The sequence below is a fragment of the Leptodactylus fuscus genome, chromosome 9 (assembly GCF_031893055.1).
Source record: "Leptodactylus fuscus isolate aLepFus1 chromosome 9, aLepFus1.hap2, whole genome shotgun sequence".
NCBI lineage: Eukaryota > Metazoa > Chordata > Amphibia > Anura > Leptodactylidae > Leptodactylus > Leptodactylus fuscus.
Window position 1 is genome coordinate 1901864 of NC_134273.1, and position 12758 is coordinate 1914621.

A 12758-nucleotide genomic window follows, 5' to 3' on the forward strand; every position below is an offset into this window, starting at 1 on the left:
GTACACAGTGACTGTACCAGCAGAATAGTGAGCGCAGCTCTGGGGTATAATACAGGATAAGTAATGTAATGTATGTACACAGTGACCAGCAGAATAGTGAGTGCAGCTCTGGAGTATAATACAGGATAAGTAATGTAATGTATGTACACAGTGACTGTACCAGCAGAATAGTGAGCGCAGCTCTGGGGTATAATACAGGATAAGTAATGTAATGTATGTACACAGTGACTGCACCAGCAGAATAGTGAGCGCAGCTCTGGAGTATAATACAGGATAAGTAATGTAATGTATGTACACAGTGACTGCACCAGCAGAATAGTGAGCGCAGCTCTGGAGTATAATACATGATATAGCTCGGTCATGTATGTCCAGTAGCTGCTTTCACCACTTAGTATGTGATTTCTTTCCTGCAGACACTTGGGCCTTACATGTGAGACGTTTCGGTGAATTCTATGTAAGTTGTCTGCTGGGGTCCGGTCTCTTCTTAGGATTTGGCAGTGGTGTATTTGCCCATAATATGTGATGTCTGTTTCTTGCCTCGGCGCCCCCCAGTGTTCACGTTCCTGATCCCTCTTAATAGAGTATCAGGGTTTGGGCCGGGGCCAGGCGTTGGCAGCTTTCTCTGGTGCTGCAGGGATTGTGCTCGGTCACGAGTGAACAGCTGAGGAGAAGCGGTGGGATTACTTGTTGTGTTCACTACGGTGTTGTACAGCGAGGCTGCAGGTGTGGAGCGTTGCGTTCTTGGCTCGCTGCCAGCGCCGCTTTTGCATCAATATGCTGATTAATTGATTAAATTAACAGGGAGTCTCACTCTGCCGCCAGGGTCATAAAACATCTACTTTAGGGTTAGAGCCGCATTTTTCCCCCCTTTAATGAAATTTAGCATTTCAACACTTGCATATTTTTACTTCTCCCCTTCAAAAGGCGAGAGCTCTGGGCTTGTCATTAAGCGGGGGCCTGCTGGGGGGCCCGGGGCCCTGTGTATGACTTCCAGCTGTTTGCAGAGACCTGGCGTTGAGTCCTCAGGTCCTCGGACATTTCCCCTTCTGCTTTAGATTTTGGATTTGATTACCCAAGTTGCTAAACTCCTCTGATCCCGGTCCTGTCAGCGCTGCCGGCTGCCGCAGATATGTGACTAGTGCCCGGGCCGCTTACTGGTCCCCCTGGGTGTATGAGCCCGCTGACCATGGAGCCCCCACCCCAATATGTGTGTATATATATAGACAGACAGACACACAGCAGCACATTTTGGGTTTTGCTCACTCTCTTGCTCTTTCCGTGGTCCCCTCCGTATAAATGTGAGGGATTTAATGGCTTTGGTTGGATTTTGGTATTTTCTGCGTCAGAACGTCTCACGCTGCAGTGTGAATGTGGCCGTACGCCGCTCTCCCACCATTGATCGTTACTGAATGTCTAGGATGTAGTTTTGTCCCTGCACATCAGGGATTGTTTTCGGGAGGGGGGGGGGTCTGTGTTCTCTGTTACAAAACAGAGTTGATTTGCGTCCCGGCCGCCGGAGTCTGGCCCGTCAGAGGCGCGGGGTGTAAGTGATCCTGATAGGTGCGCTCTGATTGATCGGAGGAGTTTGTCTCCTTACTGTCAGGTGGTTTATAGAGGTGCCAGTCACCGCAGCCTCCCGAATTGCCTGTGCCTGAGAGCGATCAGACGAGGAGACAGGCCGCAACTTTGTTGTGCGCTGTGTTTGTGCCGACCTCCAGCCCTCGGGTCAATCTTTATTATCCGTCCCTCGTCACGAGCCGGGAACGTCCGGCTTTATTTATTTACTGTGTAGGACTGGTCACAGGATAAACGTGTTCGCGCCCCGGACGCCGCCGCCCCCTCCCCCTGCTTATTTCTTTAGATTAATTGGCGCTGACATAAATTCTGACCCTTTGTTTTTCAGTAAATTGCTCCTGACTCCCCAGTAACATAATGGGGCCGAGACCTGGGCGCCTCACGTCTAGCTGGCGCTGATAGGCCTCATTCACACCGATGTTATATGGCCACAAGACCTGGACCGCCATCCTTGGGATACGTGGTGAAGGCTGGATGACCCTTATAAGCTCTCTGTATAACTTGTCTTCTATTCATCTGACCTTACAAGTGATGTGTATACATATATATACTATATAGCACACTCTGTGTTCTGTCTTTATACTGCGGTAGGCGCTATTCTTTCTACATAGTCTTTGCTATGTAGAGGGCGATGTGGTATAGGATATTATTAGGACCCTATGGATGACCCCCACCACTTATAGATGGATGGACTGTGGAGTGCCAGGCAGTAATGTGACAACCGGTCCAGTGTATGTGACTGTAAGTTCTGGGTTCGGGATGTTACTCCTCCTTCTTTGCACCTCCCCTGACTGTCACCCTTGCCTTGTCTTTTCTCCATATTGCTCTTCTTTCCTTGCAGTTCATCCTCTTGTCTCTATCAATCCCATCATGCCGCAGCACAGCGTCCTATGGGCAGCTAGAGCCAGCACCATCTCTGCCCGGGGGCCAGTGTCATTATTCCCCTCTCTGATAGGAGCCTGTGCCACTTTTGCAGGGTTCCTGTCCTGTCTTCCTGGCACCTCTATAAGATAAGCAGTCACTTTTGGAGAGGACAGAAAGAGACCTGTAATTCCCATCAGCTCATAATGGGATTCCCCGACCCGGCTGGTGAGACGGATCCCATGAATTGTCAGCTAGAAAGTAGTAAATGGGGTAATACTTGCAGAATTGTATCTATTGAGGGGTAGGTAAGAGTTGGCTATTGAAGAATTACCTTGCAGGAGTGCTCCTTTAAGAGCCTGGGATTGGCCTAATGACTACCTGTATGGGCGCGCACCGACCCCGCTGTTTTCCCGTGTGATGTGACGGCCGTAAATACAATCGCATCTCTGAGCCAATTATCCATTTGTGCGCCTTGTAAGACGTTGGGATCTTTGATTTGCGTTTCTTCCTGACCTTTAGACTTTGCTGTTGAGGTCGCCGTTCTGATCATCCGTACACATGTATCCCTCATGTAACACGGCTGATTGCAGAGTTTTACAAAGGTCATTCTGTTCCAGCGCCCGTCACACTCTCCTATACCTGGCAATAGAAGTGACGGGGCGGGCGATGCGCTGCGCAATGTCAACAAGACCCGTTACAGACGCGGCCTCCGAATACTGGGTGGGTTTTTTTTTTCGTCTTCAGAACTGCACAAAAATACAAGCGAGCTTTGGCCACCGACGCGGAGTCAAGCGGTTTCAGACGTCAAATATTTGAACAGCTGCTCGACGTTTTCACTGGCGCGCACACAGAGGCGACAGCAGGAAATCAGGGGTCAACCTCCGCAGGGACGCGGCTTAAAACTGTCACCAAATGTGTAACTCTGGCAGGGCCGCCACACGTCGCCACCGCACCTTGGCTTCCAGGAACAGTTGTCGGGCAGCACCTGCGGCTCGTGCTTTGCTTTATGAGCCCATTAATCTCGGTTATGATCTGTTCACAAATTAAATTAGTGGGTGAGCACCGTTATTGTAGAGCCAGCCCCATGTGTGCACAGTGACTGAGTGGAGTTCTCCAGCTGTCGGGTCAGTAGGGGGCGCCCACGTGCCGGCTCTGCAAGTCTGGCCATTCTGTATGCCTTCTGGGGTGCAGGACCTAATCCTGTGCTGCTGACCTGCAGGGGCCGCTCTTATACTTGTCCGTGTGGGTGCATGTGCTGATCGTGTGTATTGCAGTCACTGGCCGAGGTCTGGGGGGGTACAGGGAATAATCATTGGTTTCCTGCTTTGTTTTCCAGGATCTGGATTTATAATGTGTAGCAGCAAAGAAACGCACGACAGCGACGCCGATCTGGACGTGGACGGGGACGACACCCTGGAATACGGCAAAGCACAGTATCCTTTTATAGGGGTGACGAGTACATAACCCCACATCCATGTTGTCAGCCATTGAGACATTTCCCTCTGGTCTAGTCTGCCCCGCGCTCTGTGCCCTCCACCAGGGGTTTTCCTTCACAACCTGTCCCTTAGGTACACAGAAGCCGACGTCATCCCATGTACTGGAGAGGAACCTGGAGAAGCCAAGGAACGAGAGGCGCTCCGGGGGGCAGTGCTAAAGTAAGAGCCCTTCTTCCATCTGAGCAAATGATAGGATGGGAGTGGACGGTACCATAGGAGGGAAGAGGAGGGTACCATGGGACGGGAGAGGACGGTACTATAGGACAGTACCATGGGACGGGAGAGGACGGTACCATGGGACGGGAGAGGACGGTACCATAGGACAGTACCATAGGAAGGAAGAGGACGGTACCATAGGACAGTACCATGGGACGGGAGAGGACGGTACCATGGGACGGGAGCGGACGGTACCATAGGAGGGAAGAGGACGGTACCATAGGACGGGAGAGGACGGTACCATAGGACAGTACCATAGGAAGGAAGAGGACGGTACCATGGGACGGGAGAGGACGGTACTATAGGACAGTACCATGGGACGGGAGAGGACGGTACCATGGGACGGGAGAGGACGGTACCATAGGAGGGAAGAGGACGGTACTATAGGACAGTACCATAGGAAGGGAGAGGACGGTACCATGGGACGGGAGAGGACGGTACTATAGGATAGGATGAGAGAGGACGGTACCATAGGACGGGAGGGGACGGTACTATAGAGCGGTGCGCTCAGTCTGTGGTACTACAGCTCCCAGCAGGCCCTGACAGCAGCGAGCCACAGGCTGGAGACATGGTGGGCATCTGTATTGTCCAGCTTCCTGATGTATAATATATTAACCTGAATATTCTCTTCTTGTAATGGCAGCGGTGGGACCCCCAGCACCAGAATAACCACAGAGTTCTCCAAGTGGGGCAATGATGGTGAGTGTGGACGCCCAGACCCCGAGGCCACCATCACGTCAGACAACCCCACGACTATCGCACGTGTTTTCACAATGTGAACCCTCCACGTGGAGTAAAACACCAAGACCAAGGGGAGAAGTCTGGGGGGGGGTTATATTGTACTATAGGCCATTGTGAGAGCTGCAATAGACGCCACAAAACTCATGTGAATTGGCCCTAAACTGCTCATTCCGGAGGCTGGTGGGGGTGGGGGGCTTTGGGTATTGGCTCCGCTCGCCTGCCCTTCTGTACGGACGCCATCTTCATTTTAGATTTACTTTTGTTACAGAAATGCCGTCAACGAGTAACGGGGAGAGCAGCAAGCCGGAGACGATGCAGAAGACGTGCAAGAACAGCGACATTGAGAAGTGAGTAGTGGTGCAGCTGAAGGGTTAACTCCGGACAGGCTTCATCTGCACATAGTCGTCCTCCTCCGTCATCTGCTCGCACACAGGTATTGGGGCGCTGTGTATGAGGGTCCCGCTGTGCCCACCCTGCAGTGATGCCGCTGCCGTATTCTCTTGTGTATTTTTAGACCTCATTGTCAGTGTATGAATCCCCCGACACGAGCGCGGCCGCCCCCTTATTTCTCTTCGTAGCTGCAGTTCCCGCCGTAGATCCCCCTCATTCCCAGCCCCCCTATTCTCATCTAAGATGGCTGCCAGCTATTCAGACTCCCTAAAGTGAATGTGCTGCAGAGCCGGAGACAATCCCCATTGCTGTTGATGCTGGTCATATAGGGGAAGAGACCTCCGTACAGGTCCACCTAACAGCTGTAGGATCGTCACTATGTCTCGCCCCACGTTGGTCAGAGTTCCTGGGACTGTGGTGAGTGATAGGAGGTGCAGGCCGTCTGGAGCCAATCTCTAGTCCCTGCACTTGATATACAGTGAGCGCTGCCATCCCCCCCTCCCCCATTTATCAGGCCTGTCCCGGCAGCATGATCCAGTCATCCGTCCTCTGTCCCGGGAGAGACTCTTATTACTATCCTTGGTAGACTGGATTCTCCTGTAATAAATAGTGGCGTCCTGGGTGTTTGCGCGGGCCGGACACATCGCCCCAGGTGTATCTGTACTCGCGTGTCAGGGAAATGAATTGATCACAAAGCTCCAGCCTGATGTGTATTCAAAAGAAGAGCGCGAGAGGGAGGGGCCGCTGCGCCATCTGCTCGCTAACTACTCCGGCGCTGAGCCGTGATATATGGCGACCCGGCCCGGCAGGCTAAATTGATTCATCTCCAGTTTCTGTTTCTTAATCTGGAGCTAAATTGGTTTCATTTTTCTTGTTTGGCGCTGAGGGCGGCCGAGGCTCGCAGCTCTTTCGGCCGGGCCCTGAGCAGCTTCATTTTTCATAACTCTCACTTTTCTGTTTTCTCTTTCCCCCCCCCTCCCCCCCCTTTTTTTTAAGGCCGCCATTATTGATTGTTTTGCGTTTAGCCTCCCGATTAACATTTACCAAAACAAATGCGTTGGATAAGCCGAGCTTTATCACGGGTGTCACCGCGCCTCCTCTCTCGGTGAACGATCACCTCATTGTGAAAATCTACTCGCAGTCATTATGCATCTCGCACCGACATCATGGCCGGGGCGCTCACAACTAATGAGGCGTTTTATGTGCAGCACTCGCTCGCCATTGATCCCGCCACCAGCCAAGGTCTCTGCAATCTACCTATTAATTCTGTAAGTTAGTTAGTGCTCCCCCATATTGTGGCCGGAGTCCCCCTCCAAGAGCACGCATCCTAATTCTAAATTCCCTGATATTTTGTTGCTGCCAAGCTAGATGGCGGGGCACGGGAAGTGTTGCGGGGCGACTCGCCCACCAGGTCACCTCCCATTTGTTTTCCTCAATTTTGTGTTGTCATAAATTCATTCCAGCCGGTCGCGGTCGATCACTTTATCTCCGTCAGGGCAGGGAACGGCTCTTCCCGGCATGATATATGACACGAGATGTCTCTGCCAGCCTCCCAATGAATCACTCCAGCTGTTTGGTGTCAGCGTTAAAGCAAACAGGACAAGGACTGCGAGAGCTCTAGGAAGAGACATGACGTCCCAATGTTTATTTAATAATTCTCTAATATTTCCAGAGCCGGTGCGCAGCGAGGACCTCCAGAAGTGGGAAGGGAGGGTGCGGAGGACGGTGGGTGGAACAGGAGACTCTAATCTGCTGGGGTGGGTCATCCATCACCACGACAAGATCATTAATCAGGTGCAAGGGAAGAAAGGGGGGGGGGGTGAGAATCCTGTGACACCCGCCGCAGCACCGAGACCCCTCGCACCTCCCGCCCAGGCTCACTAACTTTCTCCCAATGTCCATTGATTTGCATTGAATAAGCTGGGAGGAAGAGAACAAACTCTGGCTCAGGTGAGCCCTTTAATGTGGCCAGCTGTATTTAAAGGGATTGCTTAGTTTTGTGGCTGATGAGGAGGTTGTTAGATTGGGGACCCCCGTATTATCTCTAGACCCCCTGACAAATACATGGCTAATGGTTGACTAAAGGGATAATAAAATGTCATAAAGAGGCGCGGGCTGTGAGACGTGCGAGTGTCATGGCCGCTTAGTCGGATTACAGCGCCCCCATCTTGCTATTTGCACAGGTTTGGACACTGGATTAATATTCGGGATTTCTCTTCAGTAAACACTTTTTATTATCCAGAAGCTTCTAAATCTGTTCAGCAAGTCTTTATAATCCCCCCAGACCCAGCGCTTGTGGCGTCTTCCCCCCCCCCCCCCCCAGCCGTGGTGTGCTGTGGTAAGGCCGCCTGGATGTCACTGACTGGGATGGAGCTCATGAAGTCTATGGAGTCAGGACACAGGAGCCCCGGCCCCCTGCGTGTCATCACAAGTGCCAGCTGCTCCTGTACCGGCTGCACCCTCTGCCGTTATCTTCACATGTTCTGGCCTAGTTATTCCCGGACAAACCGTCAACCAGTGAGAACAATGGCAGTGCAAAGCATGGAGAAGCTCCTATCACGGCTTTGAGTCTGAGCCTTCACACAGTAGGCGCTTGGTGACTCCAGTGCACATCCAGTACCCTCCTCATGTCTGATCCCTGGCTCAGGCTTCTGCTGGGGGTCTCCGCCATGCTTTACACTCCTTTTCTGGTCACATGACCTATCCCCAGCCATTGCTCTTATGCCGCTGGGGTCCGTCCACTGTGCAGGTTGTTTTCGCTTCTGTCTTGGTTTTGCGCCCTTCGTCCTCCTATCCCTTCGCCGCCGCCGTGCGTGGGGTGTTCTGGATGGTTTTAGGATTTTCCAGCCGATCGCTCGCACTCCTGCCCTGAGGAGATGCTTTATGTTTTCCTGCCTAATATTCCGGCCTCCGCTGCCAAGGTTGTCATCGCCTCTCGTGGGGCTGGAAGACGTTTGGGTAACACTAATAGTTGTTTGGATAAGGAGGCAGCAGCGCCCTGTAGGGCTGATAGGGGCGACCACTGCCAAACCTGCCACCTAGACCCCTATTCACATGAGCTCATTACCCTGCCCAGCACCACTGGCCTTATTACTGAGGTACTCCCCTCTGAACATGGGGTGGTGGGCCGACCTCCGAGACCCCACAACCATGAGAAGGTTTCTAGGGATTTATGGTCTGGTGCCCACCTGGCCGTGTGTCCTATGGGAGTATTGTGCTTGCTCTGGAGTTACCATGGTGAACTGTGTCGCCATCTCCACCCACTGCTTTATAGTATATCAGGGGGTAAGTCACCTGACTTCGGGGTAACGGTACCATGGTAGCCCCAGAGCAAGCGTGAGAGTTCAAGTACTGCGGCCTCTCAGAGGAAACCAGCAGGAGGCCGAGTATCGTGACGAGGCGATTGTGGGGGGAGGGCGGCGGACGCTCCCCCGTGTCCTGAGGATGGCGCCGCGTGTCCTCTCCACAGACGCCGTTTACAAAGCACAATCCAGAGTCAATTAAGATTCTACTGCAGAAAACTCTCCGATAATTTAATTACCAGACGCCTCGGAGCGGCCCTCGGGGACCACAAGGAGATTGCTCAATCTAATTCCCAGCAACGAAGATGTGGCTACAAGTAAACTTATGATAAATGAGGAGGGCGGCCGGGGCTAGCGGGGACCAGGAGGGTCAAGTGGGAGGCGGCCACAGGAGGGCCACGGGGAGCGGCAGTGATGAATATGTGATAATAATAATAAGTGCCATGGAAACTGGAGCCGAGAAATAAACAGCAGCCCCATCCCCCGGTGACAACCTCTCAGACATGATATATACAGGGGGCGGGGCTGTGACTACCTCTCAGACATGATATATACAGGGGGCGGGGCTGTGACTACCTCTCAGACATGATATATACAGGGGGCGGGGCTGTGACTACCTCTCAGACATGATATATACAGGGGGCGGGGCTGTGACTACCTCTCAGACATGATATATACAGGGGGCGGGGCTGTGACTACCTCTCAGACATGATATATACAGGGGGCGGGGCTGTGACTACCTCTCAGACATGATATATACAGGGGGCGGGGCTGTGACTACCTCTCAGACATGATATATACAGGGGGCGGGGCTGTGACTACCTCTCAGACATGGTATATACAGGCTGGTTGTCAGTAACAGGGGGCGGGGCTGTGACTACCTCTCAGACATGATATATACAGCTGGTTGTCAGTAACAGGAGGCGGGGCTGTGACTACCTCTCAGACATGATATATACAGGCTGGTTGTCAGTAACAGGGGGCAGGGCTGTGACTACCTCTCAGACATGATATATACAGCTGGTTGTCAGTAACAGGAGGCGGGGCTGTGACTACCTCTCAGACATGGTATATACAGGCTGGTTGTCAGGTAACAGGGAGGGCGGGGCTGTGACTACCTCTCAGACATGATATATACAGCTGGTTGTCAGTAACAGGGGGCGGGGCTGTGACTACCTCTCAGACATGATATATACAGGCTGGTTGTCAGTAACGGGGCGGGGCTGTGACTAAACTCTCAGACATGATATATACAGGCTGGTTGTCAGTAACAGGAGGCGGGGCTGTGACTACCTCTCAGACATGATATATACAGCTGGTTGTCAGTAACAGGAGGCGGGGCTGTGACTACCTCTCAGACATGATATATACAGGCTGGTTGTCAGTAACAGGGGGCGGGGCTGTGACTACCTCTCAGACATGATATATACAGCTGGTTGTCAGTAACAGGGGGCGGGGCTGTGACTACCTCTCAGACATGATATATACAGCTGGTTGTCAGTAACAGGGGGCGGGGCTGTGACTACCTCTCAGACATGATATATACAGGCTGGTTGTCAGTAACAGGGGGCGGGGCTGTGACTACCTCTCAGACATGATATATACAGGCTGGATGTCAGTAACAGGAGGCGGGGCTGTGACTACCTCTCAGACATGATATATACAGCTGGTTGTCAGTAACGGGGCGGGGCTGTGACTACTACTACTTACCTCTCAGACATGATATATACAGGCTGGTTGTCAGTAACAGGGGGCGGGGCTGTGACTACCTCTCAGACATGATATATACAGGCTGGTTGTCAGTAACAGGGGGCGGGGCTGTGACTACCTCTCAGACATGATATATACAGGCTGGTTGTCAGTAACAGGAGGCGGGGCTGTGACTACCTCTCAGACATGATATATACAGCTGGTTGTCAGTAACAGGAGGCGGGGCTGTGACTACCTCTCAGACATGATATATACAGCTGGTTGTCAGTAACAGGGGGCGGGGCTGTGACTACCTCTCAGACATGATATATACAGCTGGTTGTCAGTAACAGGGGGCGGGGCTGTGACTACCTCTCAGACATGATATATACAGGCTGGTTGTCAGTAACAGGAGGCGGGGCTGTGACTACCTCTCAGACATGATATATACAGGCTGGTTGTCAGTAACAGGGGGCGGGGCTGTGACTACCTCTCAGACATGATATATACAGCTGGTTGTCAGTAACAGGAGGCGGGGCTGTGACTACCTCTCAGACATGATATATACAGGCTGGTTGTCAGTAACAGGGGCGGGGCTGTGACTACCTCTCAGACATGATATATACAGCTGGTTGTCAGTAACAGGGGGCGGGGCTGTGACTACCTCTCAGACATGATATATACAGGCTGGTTGTCAGTAACAGGGGGCGGGGCTGTGACTACCTCTCAGACATGATATATACAGGCTGGTTGTCAGTACCAGGGGGCGGGGCTGTGACTACCTCTCAGACATTATATATACAGGCTGGTATACGGTCGGGGCCGGTATAATATAATATGAGGTTGTAGATTTTGGGCAGAGATGTCCCGGGTTAACCCTTGCAGTGCTGTTGTCCGATTCTTTCTCCTCACACTCTGAGATTCCCTCGTCCGCCTGGCACACACGGGGTTAAGGGGCCCCCTGCCACGTTCCGCCTGTGATCTGTCCCAGCAGGAGTCGATCCCACAATTTGTCCCGGCATGTTCAAATAAGGCGAGCGTCGGGCGCAGGATTTTCGCCTAGTTTGCAGGCAGCGGGGGGTGAGCGGAAACAGCCGTGTAGAACATTCCCCTTGTGTCGGGGTCTCGGCGCTCTTTTGATTAGCGGCAGATGAAGGCCCCTGATCTGAGGCTTCCCGGCTCCGGCTTCTCTTCTCGGGCTAATAAATGGATATTTAACAATGTCTGCCGGCGTATGAAGTGATAATAACTAAATCAATACCCCCGCCATTGATTTGTCCCGGCTCCCTGCAGCGTGACGCAGCAAGCAGCGCGTTAATTTTCCAGCTAACTAGCGCCCTGATCCGCAGTCCGTCTATTGATTGGCTTTTGTATTAGACGTTCTCCCCTTCAGATGATGGCGTGTTACATGGCGCTGTGGTACGTGTGGTGCAGTGGCCCTAAATATGGTGTAACGAGCAGCGGCCATCACTGTACCGGCCCATATATTATGTCTCTGCAGTTACTTACCAATAAAGTTGTGAATTAATCCCTGATGGTTTTTTGTTTTGTTTTTTTTGTCTTCCCCTTTCTTAGGATCACAGAGCAGTCGGCAGTGACGACATTTGAGGCATTAAAGGCGCGTATACGGGAATTAGAAAGACAACTGTCCAGAGGAGACCGCTACAAATGTCTCATCTGCATGGTGGGTGTCACAATGAGGAGGATGGAGACCAGCAGGCCGAGGCGGGGGACCTCCGGGGTGGGTGTGACAAGGGGGTGGATGGAGACCAGCAGGCCGAGGCAGGGGGACCTCCGGGGGTGGGTGTGACAAGGGGGTGGATGGAGACCAGCAGGCTGAGGCGGGGGGACCTCCGGGGTGGGTGTGACAAGGGGGTGGATGGAGACCAGCAGGCTGAGGCGGGGGGACCTCCGGGGTGGGTGTCACAATGAGGAGGATGGAGACCAGCAGGCCGAGGCAGGGGGACCTCCGGGGTGGGTGTCACAATGAGGAGGATGGAGACCAGCAGGTTGAGGCGGGGGGGGACCTCCGGGGTGGGGTGTGATAGCGCAGAGGATGGAGACCAGCAGGTTGAGGCGGGGGGACCTCCGGGGTGGGTGTGATAGCGCAGAGGATGGAGACCAGCAGGCCGAGGCAGGGGGACCTCCGGGGTGGGTGTCACAATGAGGAGGATGGAGACCAGCAGGTTGAGGCGGGGGGACCTCCGGGGTGGGCGTGATAGCGCAGAGGATGGAGACCAGCAGGCCGAGGCGGGGGGACCTCTGGGGTGGGTGTGACAAGGGGGTGGATGGAGACCAGCAGGCCGAGGCGGGGGGGACCTCCGGGGTGGGTGTGACAAGGGGGTGGATGGACACCAGCAGGCCGAGGCGGGGGGACCTCCGGGGTGGGTGTGACAAGGAGGAGGATGGAGACCAGCAGGTTGAGGCGGGGGGACCTCCGGGGTGGGTGTGATAGCGCAGAGGATGGAGACCAGCAGGCCGAGGA

At 53.4% G+C, this 12758-nt stretch overlaps 1 protein-coding gene across 1 annotated transcript in view; it reads left to right on the forward strand.

The window, feature by feature from the left end:
* Positions 1-12083, forward strand: part of RNF220 (ring finger protein 220) — a 214156-nt gene extending 202073 nt beyond the window's left edge. The window contains exons 9-13 of the mRNA XM_075287190.1: positions 3776-3872; positions 4008-4094; positions 4795-4850; positions 5161-5239; positions 11849-12083. Of these exons, the coding sequence (XP_075143291.1) occupies positions 3776-3872; positions 4008-4094; positions 4795-4850; positions 5161-5239; positions 11849-12083 (554 nt within the window). The remainder of the gene's footprint in view (positions 1-3775; positions 3873-4007; positions 4095-4794; positions 4851-5160; positions 5240-11848) is intronic.
* Positions 12084-12758: the final 675 nt, after the last annotated feature.